This window comes from Saccostrea cucullata, unplaced genomic scaffold (genome assembly GCF_032062105.1).
Source record: "Saccostrea cucullata isolate Sc308-1 unplaced genomic scaffold, CSIRO_AGI_Scuc_v1 ctg204, whole genome shotgun sequence".
Classification (NCBI taxonomy): Eukaryota; Metazoa; Mollusca; class Bivalvia; order Ostreida; family Ostreidae; genus Saccostrea; species Saccostrea cuccullata.
Window position 1 is genome coordinate 670,389 of NW_026940736.1, and position 19,099 is coordinate 689,487.

Consider the following 19,099-nt stretch of genomic DNA (forward strand, 5'->3'; position numbering starts at 1 on the left):
AAAGTACTTTTTTGAAGTTTGCTAGATTTGTTCATAACCCCCGGGGCAGCCAATTTGATGCTTTGCATCAAGTTTTACATAGGAATATATAGGAAAAATCTTTAAACATCTTCTTCTCCAGAACCACTGGAACAGGAAAGATGAAACTCAAGTGCAGTTATCCTCAGGTAGTGTAGATTCAAGTTTGTTCAAATCATGACCCCCGGGGCAAGGGTGGGGCCAAAATGGCCGACCCAAGTTTTACATAGGAATATATAGGAAAAATCTTTAAAAATCTTCTTCTCCAGAACCACTGGGCCAGGAAAGATGAAACTCAAGTGGAATCATCCTCAGGTAGTGTAGATTCAAATTTGTTCAAATGATAACCCCGGGGCAAGGGTGGGGCCAAAATGGCCGACCCAAGTTTTACATAGGAAAAAATCTTGAAAAATCTTCTTCTCCAGAACCACTGGGCCAGGAAAGATGAAACTTATGTGGAATCATCCTCAGGTAGTGTAGATTCAAGTTTGTTCAAAACATGACCCCTGGGGCTTTGGCCCACCCAAGTTTTACATAAGGATATATAGGGAAACCTTTTAAAATCTTTTCAAGTACTTCAAAACTATGATTAGTGTTATTTATATGGAATAATCCTCAGGTAGTGTAGATTTTAGTTTGTTCAAATGATGAACGCCTGGGGGGGGGGTTAAATTCAAGCCCAATGTGCTCAGGTGAGCTCTGTGGCCCCTGGGCCTCTTGTTTGAAATGCTAGATTTGTTAGCAGCCAATTTGATGCTTTGCATCAATTTTACTTGTTGAAATATTTTGTTAGATATGTTAGGTATAACTAGAAAAGCTGCATGATATCCTCTAATTATTTTCTTTGAAGACAAGTAAAATAAAGTTTTTTGTTTTCTGATGATTTTTCAGTGATAGCCTTGACTGATCTCCAAGTTTTCAGGAAACAGGTTATCAGGCAACAGGTTATCTTCAAAAAGCAGTTTGAGGACAGCCATATTGTTAGGTTCAGTTTACGGTGCCACAAGATGGAAGAGAAGGGCTAGCTATAGGTCTAAGGGGAGTTGTAAGTAATTCATCCAGTATCAGCCAGCAGTGCTATTGAGTTTTGCAAGCATTTGTTTTATACATAAATTAATTTATTTTGCATTTATTTAATACCTTTTTATCTATCAATTCATGCTGTAAGGAATAACAAACAAGTAGTAATTGCTTTACATATTATTAATGCCCCTTCCTCTCTCATCATCATGCTTTCAATTTGTCAAAATCTAAGGCACTTAGCATGATTACGCTGTCAATAACATGTGTCCTGCCACATTGGCTATTATACTGAACTCTATTTTGATTTAAGAGGATGTTAAACATTTTGTAAACTCATACATTTCTTATTAAAAAGAAATACATTGTCATCATAGGCTGTTCCCTAGCAGTTGGGAAATTTGGAAAAATTAATGTCTTTTTGCATTATGAATGGTAATGAAGGAAATAAACACTGGTACTAAAACCAATTAAAACTTAAATGCAGTGAATACAATTTAAGATTAAATAATAAGCTTATGTACAACTGATTGACATAATTAATCATGAATGCAAAAGTGAATTTTATTTTTTTAAAAATACTTAACACTGGAGGAAAATCAGGAAATATAAGTTTCAGATTTTAAATCTTAATTAATTGATCCTTATCATGGACATTTTCCTTTTCAGTGCCAGAAGTCTGCTACAATGACAGATATGATAAAAATGCATGGGGCAATGTGTCGTATGTGGGGCGTTTCCTTTGCCCCACAGATGACAGTATGGGGGATGACCACACCTACTGCTGTGGTGACGTGGGGCAACAGTACTGCTGTACATTCTGGGATGAGTAAGTGAAAGAGATTAATAGACTGAATTGTTATAATTCAAGTCTATAGTTGAAGTGTTACCACTGTTTGAAATCTGTCCCTGACTCAATGATGTTCTTGATTTCTGGAAATATTAAAACTATTATAATAGCAGGAGTATTGTATTAACCAGCCAATGTTTGTTGTTGTAAATTTTTGTTTTAAAAGAAATATTTTTTCTCTCCTGGTTTTTAGAAAGTGATGATTGCACATAGGTCCATATTTAATTGTTAATTTATTATTATAACTAACAGGAATATTGTATTATCCAACTGATCTTTGTAGTTTAAGGAAAACATTTATATCCTGTTTTTACCCTGCAGTGACATGCACAAAGGCCTTGTATTTTCAACAAATATTTTAGCTTATGTCATTTGAATTAATATATTTTATTTGTTTACAGTGGAGGAAGAGTGGCTGGGGTCGTAATTGGAATAATTGTGGTAGCGGGGATTATTTTCATTGGTTGTTATTGTTGTATCAAGAGACGCAAGCACAGTCAAGGTTCAGTTGTTCGCAGCCCTCCAAAAACCAATTACCAACCAGCAGGTAAATAAATGGAAATATTTACATGTAACCAATGCATGTTTAATGTATTCATTTGTGGTGGTTTTATTCATCCTTGGGTGATTATAAGCTTACACACTGCTCTTCAATTCAGTTATTGACAACACCATCATAAACACAACGGCAAATAAGTCATGAATGGAACAATAGGATGATAATTGTGCGATCCTAAATATAGGACCTGTTTGAGGTTAAACAGAAATGAACTCATTTTTGGGTTAAAAAAATTTCCAGCTGAATCATTTAGGTGTCAGGGGCTTGGAGGGACTTCACTGACTAAAATATAATCTGCCATTCACACAATCTGCCCCTTGTGTTGCATTGCACCTGCTTGATATTGACATACATGCTTTAGAATATTAAGGTTCATTGGCACTCTGAGAAGAGGAATAACTTACCAAAATAAACAGCATGATAAACACATCCTTCTATTTTAAAGTTCTCAAGTTCAAAAGTCTTGTTTTTTTGTCAAATTCTGCCTTTTTTGGTTTGCTGAATTTGTGTACATTTTTAAAAAATAATCAAATCGATTTGATTTCTTCTTTTTTATGGCGTCGGGCTTGCCCGATCGTCATCTAGCCATCAGTCAGGTTTACGCGACCGCACGTGTCAGTGGATGCATCCGCAATAGAAAATAGCAACAGCTGTAAACCAATTTCTTTTAAAACGTTCACAATGAATAATAGCTTGAATATAAAATTAAATCAATTGTTTCTTCAATTAATACTACAACAAAACAACGATATTATGTTTAATTTTTACGCAAGAAAAACGTTATGGTTGTTGCGGATGAATTTCTACAGAGAGGGTGCATCGAATGACATGAATCACATTTTGGGACCGATTAATTAATACAAACAATCTTAAATACGGTAAAATAATAAAAAAATAAACATGAATTCAACAAGACAATAAAGATTGAATTTCTTAATCTTAGCTTTACTTTTCCGATCTTCAATCCAATTTTATCCGAACAACCGACGATATTGACCAGTAATGCCAGTATTACTGTATTTATCCATTTCCTCCATTTGTTTACCGCGCCCTATCGTAAGTCGATCGTACTTCACTACTTGTAACATTACTATTAGAGTCATGGTTGTAGTTAAAGATACAGTCACTATACAACAGAACAACGCTCTGACAATGTAAATTAATTAAAATAATTTATGAAACCCTTCATATGTCATCGATTGACTGAAAAGAAATTAGATTGATATAGAGGATGGACATTTCTGACGATGTCTGGTCAATTCGAACCCTGACTCATTCGGAACAGGACACAAGGCTATCAGGCCATATACTGTATTTGTGTTAAGACTATTTTTTAAAAATTTTATTATTATGTTACCGGAGTCATTCACTTGACCTATCTGCAGATCTTTTGAAATTGTTTTTCTTGTTCGACGCCATTGAAGCCTTTCAGGCTTTTGATTTTTTTTTTTTTGAAAGAAAAAAGAAAATTTTAAACGAGTTAACAGAGCTTGAGAAAATGAACCTTAATATTAACAGAGTGTCATTGTTAAAGATGTCCAGTTTTTGTTGTAGATGACTGCATGCAAGTGTACTAATTGTTTCAGATTATCAAGATCAGAGTGTCCCACTCAGATCCCCTTATAATCATGACAATGGTAAGTATATATACAAGTAGTTAATAGTATTTTTGGAGAGTGTTTGGGTTGTTTTCAGGGTAGTCATTTATTGGGTGGTATTTATAGCAATTTGTGTGTTATTTTCACTCAAAAGGGCAGTGTTTGGGGTAAACTGTAAATTGTGGTAAGGTTATATAACTTTAATGGTACGCTATGTTTTCATTTTACATAATACATATACAGGGTTGTCAATAAGAATTGAAGTAGAAGGGGAAATTTATAAAGAAGGAGGGGGAGGGGGTTCTGACGTTCTTTTCCTAACATTGGGTTGAGGAAGAAGGGGGATAATGTTATTATAGCCAGGGTAATTCCCTCACTTCAGGCCTTAGAGACAACCCGGTATATAAATGTTGAATTTCAAGTAAAAATAACGTTTGAAAGAGCATGCAGTATGCTATATAAAATTTACATTGTTTCTTATAATTAATTCAAAGTAAGGGAGAATATAATTATTAAAGCATTGTATTATGGCATTGGAAGGTGAAGATATTTTTATGTCAGATATACATGTAATGATGTGGAATGGATCTGTATCATGGTTCTTGCATGATGAAAAGATGAAGATGGGCATTTTTCTGTCTGTAAAAGTCAATCAACTCAGCTAAACCAAATAATTAAATTTTATGCATACAAGGATCTGTTGGTTTCAAAGGAAGCATGCATATAACTTCATAAATATATACAGTGTAAAAACAATGAGGATATTTTGACATTTATTCTATAAGAAATCAAAAGGTTTTATATTTGTAAAAGTTGTATTGCAGTATTTGAAATTCCCAAAATTTAAAATAAAACTTATTTTAATGGTAAACATCAAATTGTATGAAAAAGTATGAATATTTATGTTTTTTTTTTTTTACACAACTTGCATTAAAACATGAGCATGTATTAGGATATTTTTCAAAGAATGGATTATTTGAACATAAATGTAAATAGGAAAGCTACATGAAATGATGCCAAAAGAAAACCAACATGAAACTTGCTTGTAGATATTAAATGTTTTGCTATCTTTACTTTCAATTTATTTTTATCTTTTAGGTCCAATGTCAAGTTACCCAATGACCAAACCGCCTTACCCTGGACAGGAAAACGGCCCACCCCCCTCTGGTGCTCCCCCTCCCTATGACTCTGCCACAGCTGGTCAGGGAAACCTACCCTACGACCCAAATCCAAGTAAGTATTTCTCATGTCCGCATAACAATTGCTTCTTTATATACTGGAAGTTAAGGAGTTATGGTAAAAAGATTGTTTTTAATTTGTAAATTGATCGTATTAATGCACAGACTAGTAGGAAATATATGGATTGGATAACAACTTGTACAATGAGAGAAAAAAAAACATTTGGATGCAGAATGGTAGTTTTTATACGCCCGTCTTAAGACGGGACGTATTATGTTATAGGCTTCGCGTCCGTCCGTCTGTCCGTCTGTCTGTTAGCTTTTCGTTTCCGGCTCATAACTTTAATACTATTAGGCCTAGGAATATCAAACTTTGTCATATGATGCATCTTGGGTGGAAGGTGTGTCGCGCACAAAAAGTGGGTCGCTCTAACCTTTAATTAAGAAGTTATAGCCAAATATGGAAAAATCCTTTCCGACCCATAACTAGAAAACTATAAGACTTACAATCATGAAATTTGGCCAGTTTATGCATCTTAGGTAGAAGGTGTGTCGCGACCTATTTCAAGGTCACTGTGACCTTTAATTTAGGTGAAATTTTTTTTTAAAATGTGTTTTTTTACCATTCATTTACACATCCCAAATAATGTAAGAGTATTGCACTGTCCTTATTAAAAAGTGCTAAATCAAGTAAATACTTGTTCTTTTTAAGCAAATACTTGACAGCAATCTATAAAAAATATAATGTATGTTAGAGAAATCCTACCTCTCCCATGAGTGTAATTATCAAGCACTGGTCAAGAAGAACAGAAAATTGCATGTCAAATTAGAGAGAAATTAATGAGTTTAGTGTGAGGAGCTAACTGGTAGACCATTGGTGTTATCTATATCCCTTGGGTATTGGGCAAATGGGTTAGCCTGTTGGATTAAAAATAGCTCTTGTTGGCTAGCCTAAGTTTTAAAATCAATTTTATAAAAAGTAATTTAAACTAACTAATTTGATATTGCGTAATAGACTAATCTGATATTATATTATAATATTAATTTAAAAACTAATTTTATGGGGTGAGTGGAATCAGCATGTCCATATGAATTACACATTAAAACCTGTTGGACATTAAATCTCAACCAAAAAAAAAAACAACTTTGAGACAGTATTTTATATGTTTTAAAAAAAATTTATGGTAGATAGTGCAGACCCATTCATCTCTTGGTAGTAATGAGTAGACAAGCATCCAGTTAAAGATTAATTAATGAGTTCAATGTAGGAAGGCACTTCTTTAGAGCATCGTCTTATCTTTATCCTTTGGGGATTAGACAGAAGAACTGCTGGTCAGTTTATAGCATATGTCCTTTGATGGTTAGCCTTTTCTTTTCAAAATTAATTTGGTATAGATAAATGTGTTAAGACTAATTTGATATTGTTTAATATGATGGGCATTTGACAAGGTCTAGCAAACACAACCATGCAGCATAGAAATCTATCAATGATGTAATATTTATTATAATTATTGCCTACATCACAGGGGATGGATAAATATTTTAAGAAATGGAAAAATCATGGAAATCTTAGAATCAAGGTTGACCTGATTTTCTTGCACTCTAAGTTGTTCAAGAAAATTGTAATTTTTTGACGGGCGTATCATGCTGTGGCGCAGCACTTTATTAAACTTTGATCCAACAGAAAAACGCATGAACTCTATTAGAAAAACTGTAAACCCCATTTATACCTCACCTGAGAGCTGATGAAGTCAATGTTTTCAATGCTAAACTGATTTCTGCTTTTTCCTAGCCACTGCGCTCAGGTGAGTAATGTGGCCTATGGGCCTCTTGTAATAGGAATGAAAAATGTTGGTGATTTATATTCTTGTATGATAATTAAGCAGACAAATTTCAGAGTTGATAATTTTGCAAAATATTAATCTGATTCATATTGTCTTTGTAAATCCTGCAGCAGGGAATTTGCCTTATCCTGTAAATCCACCACCATTTCAATACCAAGGTATATACATGTATTTGTGGAATACTCTCTGTATTGTGGTGCGATACATGTTACACTGTCTTTCCTGACCCAGATTGTGTATGTGCATGCAGTGTTACACATCTCCACTAAATTCTTCTTTTTTCCATATTTATCAAATCCAGTCTTTATAATTAGTTAGATTAGGGGCATCTCCATACGTTTTAAATCTTTTTGTTGGACCTTAATTGAATGGTATCAATTAATTCATCCTTCTTTATTATTAAATAACAAATGTTGTATTCAAGTTTTCTGACCCATTACTTATTTTTTTATGGAAAAAATATACGTTTACTAACTGTTGAAAAACTTTTACCCATTTCTTTTCCTTTATCAGTTGTTTATACATTGTAAATCACTGACACATGTATTTCCTGTTGAGTAGAGCTACAGTCTCTGTGGAGTTTCTTTATACTGAGAAACACTTTTTGTTCATGACAACTTTATTTTCATGTAACCATTTACTTGCAAAAATCCATTCTTACATTTATTTTTCAATATCAAAGATTTTTGATGGGAAGGCCAACTTTAAAAAAAAAATGTTTGTTTTATCCTCTTCCAACTGACTAACTAAAAATGGCATAACTCAAAACTTTTTGATATTTTTTTTCCCCATTATTCCATCAACAAATATGTTCAAATTTTCTGGAAAAAAGGTTTTCCCATCTTACAACCGATCCATTATTTTTACCCTGAGTCGGGGGAGAGCAAACATGCAGTAATTTAAAGATGGCCTTATACTCAAATCTGTAAAAAAAAAAAATTGTTTTGCTTATATAAATATAAATTCCAAACAACAATCTCACAAAAATAAGAAGTCACCAAAATTTATTGTTCTGCAGTATATGAGTTGTCATTTTCAAGTGATTGTCAATTAATCCATTTATAATTGATGTCATATAATACCAATAACTGTTTTTTTCTGTGTTTTGTAAATGTCAAGATATATTGATCTGATCTCTCTTGTGCAAGGAAAAGCATTGGAAATGATTGTATTAAATCAATTATTTACAATGTATGAGTGGGTGTTGTACATGTAATCCAAATGAAAGTAGTTTTTTTAGCTCTACTGGTCAGAGACCAGAAGAGCTTATGCGATAGTAATGCGTCCGTCATCCGTCCGTCTGTCTGTCTGTCTGTAAACAATTTTTCAAAATCTACTCCTCCTACAGTTTTGGTCCGATTTCAATATAACTTGGCACACAAGTAGACTACACTAAGATACATAATTTTGTGCATCGGTTTTTGATTTCGATGAACGGTGTTGCCGTGGTTACTAAAAATAGAAATTTCTGTGAAATTCTTTCAAAATGCTACTCCTCCTACAGTTTTGGTCTGATTTCAATATAACTTGGCACAAAAGTAGACTACACTAAGATACATAATTCTATGCATCGGTTTTTGATTTCGATGAACGGTGTTGCCGTGGTTACTAAAAATAGAAATTTCTTTGAAATTCTTTCAAAATGCTACTCCTCCTACAGTTTTGGTCCAATTTCAATATTACTTGGCACACAAGTAGACTACACTAAAATACATAATTCTGTGCATCGGTTTTTGATTTCAATGAACGGTGTTGCCGTGGTTACTAAAAATAGAAAATTCTTTGAAATTCTTTCAAAATGCTACTCCTCCTACAGATTTGGTCCGATTTCAATATTACTTGGCACACATGTAGACTACACTAAGATACATAATTTTTGATTTCGATCAACGGTGTTGCCGTGGTTACTAAAAATAGAAATTTCTGTAAAATTCTTTCAAAATGCTACTCCTCCTACAGTTTTGGTCCAATTTCATAATAACTTGGCACACAAGTAGACTACACTAAGATACATAATTCTGTGCATCGGTTTTTGATTTCAGTGAACGGTGTTGCCTTGGTTACTAAAAATAGAAATTTCTTTGAAATTCTTTCAAAATGCTACTCCTCCTACAGATTTGGTCCGATTTCAGTATAACTTGGCACACAAGTAGACTACACTAAGATACATAATTCTGTGCATCGGTTTTTGATTTCGATCAACGGTGTTGCCGTGGTTACTAAAAATAGAAATTTCTGTGAAATTCTTTCAAAATGCTACTCCTCCTACAGTTTTGGGCTGATTTTGATATAACTTGGCATACAAGTAGACTACACTAAGATACATAATTCTGTGCATCGGTTTTTGATTTCAATGAACAATGTTGCCATGGTTACTAAAAATAGAAATTTCTGTGAAATTCTTTCAAAATGCTACTCCTCCTGCAGTTTTGGTCTGATTTCAGTATAACTTGGCACACAAGTAGACTATACTAAGATACATAATTCTGTGCATTGGTTTTTATTTTGATGAGTGGCAAGGATCATTTTTAGCTCTACTTGTCAGAGACCAGAAGAGCTTATGCGAAAGTAATGCGTCCGGCGTCCGTCCGTCTGTCTGTCCGTCTGTCTGTAAACAATTTTTCAAAACGCTACTCCTCCTACAATTTTGGTCTGATTTCAATATAACTTGGCACACAAGTAGACTACACTAAGATACACAAAATAGTGCATCGGTTTTTGATTTCGATGAACGATGTTGCCATGGTTACTAAAAATAGAATTTTCTGAGAAATTCCTTTAAAACACTACTCCTTCTACAGTTTTGGTCTGATTTCAATATAACTTGGCACACAAGTAGACTACACTAAGATACATAAAATAGTGCATCGGTTTTTGATTTCGATGAACGGTGATGCCATGGTTACTAAAAATAGAATTTTCTGAGAAATTTCTTTAAAACGCTACTCCTTCTACAGTTTTGGTCTGATTTCAGTATAACTTGGCACACAAGTAGACTACACTAAGATACATAAAATAGTGCATCGGTTTTTGATTTCGATGAACGGTGTTGCCATGGTTACTAAAAATAGAATTTTCTGTGAAATTCCTTTAAAACGCTACTCCTTCTACAGTTTTAGTCTCATTTCAATATCACTTGGCACACAAGTAGACTACACTAAGATACATAAAATAGTGCATCGGTTTTTGATTTCGATGAACGATGTTGCCATGGTTACTAAAAATAGCATTTTCTGACAAATTCCTTTAAAACGCTTCTCCTTTTACAGTTTTGGTCTGATTTCAGTATTACTTGGCACACAAGTAGACTACACTAAGATACATAGAATAGTGCATCGGTTTTTGATTTCGATGAACGATGTTGCCATGGTTACTAAAAATAGAATTTTCTGTGAAATTCCTTTAAAATGCTACTCCTTCTACAGTTTTAGTCTCATTTCAATATCACTTGGCACACAAGAAGACTACACTCAGATACATAAAATAGTGCATTAGTTTTTGATTTCAATGAAGGATGTTGCCATGGTTACTAAAAATAGAATTTTCTGTGAAATTCCTTTAAAACGCTACTCCTTCTACAGTTTTAGTCTCATTTCAATATCACTTGGCACACAAGTAGACTACACTAAGATACATAATTTTGTGCATCGGTTTTTGATTTCGATGAACGATGTTGTCATGGTTACTAAAAAAAGAATTTTCTGTGGAATTCCTTTAAAACGCTACTCCTTCTACAGTTTTAGTCTCATTTCAATATCACTTGGCACACAAGTAGACTACACTAAGATACATAATTTTGTGCATCGGTTTTTGATTTCGATGAACGATGTTGTCATGGTTACTAAAAAAAGAATTTTCTGTGGAATTCCTTTAAAATGCTACTCCTTCTACAGTTTTGGTCTGATTTCAATATAACTTATCACACAAGTAGACTACACTAAGATACATAATTCTGTGCATCGGTTTTTGATCAGTACAAACCAGTAGAGCTACAGTCTGGACAGAGACTTCTGGTTCTATTTATTGCTGATTTAAAGTCTCAAGTCCCAACTGCTACTTTTCTCTTCCTTTGTTTTAAGTATAAACCAGTAGAGCTACAGTCTCGACAGAGACTTCTGGTTTTTTTTTTTTGGCATAATGTTTGAAATGATGAATATTTGAATTAGATTTAAATGCCATATAATGAATATACATACATGTGTCCTTGTATTTTGTCAGGTTAAAATGAGACATAATTTTAAGATACCCAGTTTTTTCTCAGAATGACAAATGCCACCTTTTCTAAAACAAATAGAATTTGTTTGTATTAAACACTTTGGATGAAATGAGGATAATATATATTTGGTATCTGTGTATTTTCAGATGGGGAGAAGCCACCAATGTCCTCTAACGGATCTCTGCCCTACCCCCTACACCCACCGTCTGCACCCTCGGCACCACCCTATGGTGAGGCACCCTACCCCACAGGCAACGCCCCCTACCCACCAGCTGGAAACATGCCATACCCACCAAACAACACTCCCTACCCAAATCAGTAGGACTTAAGGGAGTGTGTGGGTGGGGGTATTATTGAATTTTTTTGTACGGATCTACTTCTTATGGCAATTTCTTCAATGTAAACGTATACATGTACTTTAAGATTTTTATCAAACTTTTTATGGACATGTTTTGAACCTTGTGAACCATTGATATTTTAAAATTTATTATTGTTGGATTTTATATTTGATGTTTTGGATAAATTTAATGATTTTTTATGTTAACTTTTTTTCTAAGTTGTTGAACAAAAAGAAGTTTAATATTACTATTTTTTTTATTATTTATTTGTAGTGTTTTTAAGAACCAGTATTTCTGCTGGATTGAAAAAAGAGATTTTTTTCTCTTGTTTTCACTGTTGTGATTACTGTGAATATTTACTATACTGAAATATTTCAGAAATATATCACTTTATTTAGAAAAGTGTCCTACATCTGTTAAAATAAGAAACATGTTTGTTTAATTTAACTATGGTTGCATACCTATAGTTATATTTCAAAATGGCAATGACTTTTAAGTTTGGTATTTCATCTTATTTCATTTTAAAAGCATTTAATCTTGTAACTTTTTTGGCTAACTATAAATCATTAAATGTAAGTAAAATTGAAAGAATAAATGATTAGTAATTAGGGAAAAACTGAGAGAAAAAAGGGGAGAAAAGATAAAGATCAAGTTTTTCTAGATTTATTACAAATTTATATGTATATTTTTGCATAGAAAAAATAGATCTACTAAACACACACTAGAAATAATAAATAATTTCAAATTTTCATGAACATTCCATGCCTGTTACCTCGAAAGTTACCTCCGAATGTATTGATTCTATAATACTGATGCATTATGCATTTAATTAAAGATTTAAAATTAGTCTTTTTATCAGCTCATTATACAATAATTAAAATTTTATCTATTGGTAATGCTATGTTTAAGTCATATGACTTGAAAGATTCTACAAAGAGGCATTTCAAAATTGGATAAATGATTCAATAAAAGTACATGTATCCTTTAATATTTGAAATGGTTGTAAATTCAATTTCATTTAAAGTCCGATTGAGATTGTACATTTATTTATTTTTTTTCGTATTTTTCATTCTTGATGGTACTTTTATTTGTTGATATATCATGTATATCAATATTTAGTTTTATTTAATGTGAGCATTGATGGGAAATTTCATCATTTAATGCAGAATTGGTTTTGATGTGTTGTTATTTATCCTCATTGAGAAATTTATTTTCTGCAGTAGAAAGTACTACATCACAAATAATGGGGATTGTGGGTATTTTATACAATAGAAATTATCTGGTCACTGTGTTTTCATTTTGTTGTGTCAGATTAAAATAAAAAGTTCAAACTTTCATGAAATGGTGTATAGTTTCATATATTTTGATTCTGAATGATTAAAAAAATATCCCTGGATATCACCACTGTGAACAAGTCAAGATCTGTGTTATATTTCACAAACACAAAATTTTCTCTTAATAACTCTGTTGTGGAGGAAAGAAAAATAACTCTCCACTTTAAAACAAGAGAATGCAGATCGAATTAAATGTTTTTTCTTTTAAATAGATTTGTTGTTGAAGTACATGTATAAGATTGACATGACTTTTTGTATTCTATGTACAATGTACATATATGTGATGTACTATTTACTCTAAGGAATGTTTACCTGAATGTCGCTGATGTTGTGTTCTATGGAACATGTATTCTTTTATAGTTTATACAAACTCTCAATGTTATGATGTCCTTAAACTGCTTTTTAGCTCACCTGAGCTGAAAAGCTAAAGTGAGCTTTTCTGATCACCCAATGTCTGTCGTCCATCCGTCCCCCAGTCTAGCTGTGTGTCCTTCCATCTGTAAACTTTTCAAATTTTCAACTTCTTCTCAAGAACCACTGGGCCAATTTAAATCAGACTTGATACAAAGCATCCTTGGGTGAAGGGGAGTTTAAATTATTAAAATGAAGGCCTTCCAAGGGAAGATAATCAAGACAAGACAGGGTCATTAAAAACTTTCTTCTCAAGAACCACTGGCCATTAAAGCTGAAATATATGTGGAAGTGTCCTCAGATAGTATAGATTCTAAATTCTCAAATCATGACCTCCAGGGTAAAACGGGACCACAATAGACAATCCAAGTTTTACATTAAATTATATTAGAAAAATCCTTTCCTCAAGAACCACATCAAGAAAGCTGAAACTTATGTGGAAGCATCCTGGGTCAGGTTAGATTCAAAATTTTCCAAATAATGATCCCTGGGGGTAGGTTGGGCCACTATAGGTGTAACGAGGGGGAGAATCTGGTGAAGAATAGCATGGCCAAAGTAAGTCTGGTGAGCGGTGTGGCCCATGGGCCTCTTGTTTTTTATTGTTATAATGCAGGTGCTGGTCTTTTATGCCATCAGAGGTTTTATATACTCGGATTTTTTACTGTGTCAGTTTTTCTTAAATTTTCATTTTTAAAAAAAAATTAAACCACCTTTGCCAAGTTTATATCACAGGAATCTGAAGTTTTTATCACCCACCCCCCCCCCCCCCTCAAAAAAAAAAATCAGAAAAAAATTACCACCCTTAACTAAAAAAACACACAGTCTTAAGTTTTTATTGTCTAAAAAAAAAATTACCTTGGAGGTAAGATTTATATTTCTTGGCATAAAATATGAAAATATAAAAGTTTATTAAAATTATATTTCATTTTTTAAAGCAAACTTCTAAATTCTTCCTACTGGGTATTCAGGGTTTCCATTATATTTTGCTAATTTGTATACATTTTATATTAGCTAAAACTTCATGCATAATTGTTCAGCTAACAATTATAACTTACATGTTGCCTACATGTACATGTATTTGCAAATTTGTTGTTTTGAATGTGTTTTTTTTTACTTCATACTTATATAATAAGGCAACCAGAAGTAAAGTAATCCTAAATATTATGTGTTTTTATCTTTTGAAATGCATTAGTTTATGAAAGCTTAATGATTTTTTAAAGCTATTTCAAAATTAACTAATGAATAAGTACTTAACCAACAGATTCATGTTGTAGTGCACTGACTGGCCTACATAAATATATGAAATGTGCAGATAACAAAGGGTAATCAAGCTCAAAAGTCCATTAAAACTGTACAAATCAGGAGCAGAGCAAACACAAACCTCTCAAAACAACAGAGGTGGGATCAGGTGCCATAGAGGAATGAGAATCCTTCTATAGACCAGACACACCCACTGTGTGCCCCTTGACATGATATTTCAGTTTGTAAATATTGATTGGCCAAATGATTAATTTTAAAAATGTCAGTCAGCATTTGCCTTATAGCGAGCGCAGCAAGCTCAATAGACTAACGTGTAAGAACAGAGAAAATTCGGATTGAAATCTGTACATACGTCAGCCAAATTTCTCTGTGAAACATTCCCAGAATTTCTGCACTACCCAATGTCCTTTGTGCAAATGAATAAATAAATAAATAATAACGTAAAGCATAAAAGGCTAGAACAGTTTGTAGAAATCTTTCAAAGAATCAAAAAATAATTCTACAATGTTTATCAACTAAAATTGCACAAGGTCTATAGTTTCAAAGAGACGCTCGGCTGTCTCCGTAAGCTCCGACGAGCTCCGTGACGTCACAGCTAGTCGAGATGTCTCGTTTGGCTTGATGTTTGAATTAGCTGATCAATTTTTAGAATGTTTTTGATGGTACAACTGCGCTTGCCCCAACGGTCACACCGTAAAACACATTATTAATAATAGAATGTATTTGCTGCAATCTACTTAGTAATTAAAATTAGATGTTAGATCTCCTTGCATACTTGCTACACTAGCATCTAACAACATCCCAGGGTTACTTCAGAGGTCAAATTAGGTACAACTTCAGACTTATTCACTTCAACAAATATACAGTGATTTTGTAGACGACAACTTGATTGGTTGATAGAATTTGATCTCTGGCATGACCCTCTGTAGAATGTTGTTAGATGATCAAATGATAGTGTAGCAAGTATGGGAGCAGATCTAACATCTAATTTAATTAGACTGTATTTGCTGACAAGGCCATGGTATTGACTACAAACAATCCAAAGACTACATAGAACAATTGAAATAATAGTTTCTGACAACAATGGTTCAGAGTTGTAAACTATAGTTAACAACGTTAATCTATATTTTACATCTGTAAACTATAGTTAACGCGATAATCTATGTTTCACAACTGTAAACTATACTTAACACCGAAAACTATCATTTGCGATTGCAAAACATAGATTATCTGATAAATACAGTTTCACGATTTGTAAACTATAGTTTACAAACCGTTAACTATAGTTAACGATCTGATAAATATAGTTTCACGATTTGTGAAACTATGATTAACAACTCTTAACTATAGTTTACGATTGTAAACTATAGTTTACAAACGTGAATCTATGTTTATCAACAAAATCTATTGTTAACACTTTATTCAGACAGATAAACTTAGATTAGCATTCGTAAACTATAGTTAACGACCGTTAAATATAGTTTTACAGATGAAAATTATACTTAACGAATCGTTAACTATAGTTTACGGTTTGTAAACTATAGTTTACGTTCGATAAACCTAGTTTATCAATTGTGAAACTAGGTTTATCTCATTTTTGTGAATTTGGCGTGCCATAGCAGTGGTATTAGAGAACTTTTGAGATAGCACTGGTCAGAGGTACATAGACTATGCATACACACTACAAAAGCATTATATGAATTTTAGAAAACAAAGATGTATTTATGAGACACTGAGGCCCGCGTATGGCAGCATATGGTGAGGGTTGAATTTTCTCAAATGCATATCAAACTCCAAATGTCAAGGTCAAAAGTGTAGGTACCCAGAGGAATGTACTGTTACAAAGAGTACACTTGTGAAAAATGAAAGCCCTAGTTCTTACTGTTCAAAAGTTATGCCAAAGTTAACGTTTTTCAAAAGAGGGTCGAACTATAAGGTTTAGGTCACAAGGTTAAAAAAAAGTTATATCCTCTGAAAGGTCTTGTCACAATGAATACACATATGAAGTATGGAAGTCCTTGCTCCAACTGTTCAAAAGTTACAGTCAAGGTTACAAAGTGGTATTTTTTGTAGAAATAAGTCAAATCCCAAGGACAACAGGTCCAATTTGATGGTATCCAAAGAAAGGTCTTGTCACAAGGAATACATCTGTAAAATATGAAAGCCATAGCTCCAATAACTCAAAAGTTATGGGCAAGGTTTTTGCGGACTAACAGACAGACAGAGAAACAGATAGACAGACGGATAGGGCAAAATTATTTATCCCCGAAACTTCGTTTACGATGGCATAAAGATATAGAAAAACAAGATGTGTTTACCAACGAATACACATGTATAAAGAAGAACACTTGATACAGAACAGTAAGACAGAAATGAAATATTTAAAAATTTAAATCATGCTGTACATGGTCAAGGCACCACTATAACCATGCAGATTTCAAAAGATGAGGCACGAAAAAGATCCTTTACTACTCAATGACCCTGATTGCAGAGTAAAGAAAAAAGTTTGTAGCTCTCCACCGGCAAGTGGTGGCGTCTCCATATGATCGAAAAATTCTTGAGAGAGACTTTAACCAACACACAATCAATCAATCAACAATTAAAAAAGATCCCTCACTACTCAATTGCCATTAGTACCGAGTATAGGACAAAATTTGTAGCTCTCCACCGGCAAGTTGTGGCGTCTCCTTATGAGTGAAAAATTCTCGAGAGGGACGTTAAACAATATACAATCAATTGATCAACACTCAAAAGATGAGGTAGGTACTACTTAAAACGTAGGAGTATTTTGAAAAAGATTGGTTTTTCTTTCTTGATAAAGTGCAGGTATTGATTATGGACATATCTTTTTAGTGGAATCCCAATAGGAGATTCAAAAAATGAATTGAAAGACTTAAAATTCTATTTTTAACCAAACATTGGACCCGGAGGAAGGGTGGCTAAAATTAAAGCTCCGGACCCGGTTGTATCAAAAGTTCATTAAATTTAATGAATTATTAAGCCTAATGATTTTACATCATGCATGTATGTATACCTAAATTTAAATAATTTCAATCCCCTTTCTTCACAACAAAATACAAGACCATTTTATTCATACTTAAACTTGAGTATCGCCTCGTTCAAGTCTGATAAATCCAGTAAGTCACATTTTACGACGAGGCATGGAGGAAGAGTGGTCTGTTACAACGCGAAATGTAACTAGTGCTAATTGTAACGGGGACCGTTACAGATGTTCCCCAAACGCTCCCCAACTTCCTTTTGGTGCCACATTCCCTGTAAGCTTCATTAAATAAGACAAACTCTATGCATTTGAGGCTTTAACAACATTTACCCAGAAAGTACCAAGTTCATTCAAATTTTAGAATTCCACGCGTGCGCATGTGAATGCATGTGCGTAAAGACTATATCATCTTGTCTATACAATCTATATATTTCAATATACTAAATATTAAAGTATTTAATCCAAAAGTATAAAAAAAAAATACGCTCATTAAATTGTATTTTTGATTTTACTCATTTCACGTAGAAGCACGTGCATACATGAGCATGATGGCCTACCTTCTTGTAGAGGTCCACTACATCTATCTATGTTCTAATTCCCACCCCGTTTGATTGAAAACCAAGGGAGTTATAGCTGTTTAAAGTTTCAGCCAATCAGATTGCAGTGCACGTACACGCACGTGTATGCGTGTGCATGATGACTATACCATCTTGTAGAAGTCCATTATATCTATCTATGTTCCAAATCCCATCCTGTTTGGTTGAAAACCAAGGGAGTTATAGCTATTTAAAGCATAAGCCAATCAGATTGCAGCGCATGTGCATGCACGCGTTTTCATGATAATTGCTATAAATCTTATTGTAGGATATCCTAATACATGCCTATGTTTAAAATTTCAAAGGATTTCGTCAAAAAACGAGAAAGATATTGAGACTTTAGTTTCAGCCAATCAGAGCGAAGCGCACGTGCATGCGCGTGAGATCTTACTTTTTTGACCATGTCATTTTGTTTATGCTTCTAATATATACTTATAATATGAGTTTCAAAGCATTTCATCAATAATTTAAATAGTTACGTCTGTATCAATTATATTGGACATTTCTCGTGTTGCACGTGCGAGCTCTTGCAAGCACATGTGCATGCACATGCTTTCATGATAAATCTTATAATACAGGCTGTAGATCTCCCTAATATATGACTATGTTCAAAATTTCAAATGATTTTATCAAAAAACAAAAAAGATATTGAGACTTTAGTTTCAGCCAATCAGAGCGAAGCGCACGTGCATGCGCGTGCGATCTTGCTATTTTGACCATGTCATCTTGTGCTTACTACTAATTTATCCTTACATTATAAGTTTCAAAATATTTCGTCACAAAATAGAAAAGTTACGGTTATATCCATTTTATATTGGTCATTTTAAGTTTTGCACGTGCGCGCTCTTGCAAGCACGTGCGCGCAAAATGACCTTG

The 19,099-nt window shown here is 33.4% G+C and overlaps 1 protein-coding gene across 1 annotated transcript; it reads left to right on the forward strand.

The window, feature by feature from the left end:
* Window positions 1-936: 936 nt before the first annotated feature.
* On the forward strand, window positions 937-14,128 carry LOC134256191 (uncharacterized; the record flags this gene model as incomplete). Its single annotated transcript, XM_062738839.1, has 7 exons — window positions 937-1,063; window positions 1,708-1,867; window positions 2,290-2,435; window positions 4,034-4,084; window positions 5,144-5,278; window positions 7,178-7,225; window positions 11,430-14,128. Coding segments are annotated over 7 exons (843 nt in total), but the record flags the coding sequence as incomplete, so codon positions are not given.
* Window positions 14,129-19,099: the final 4,971 nt, after the last annotated feature.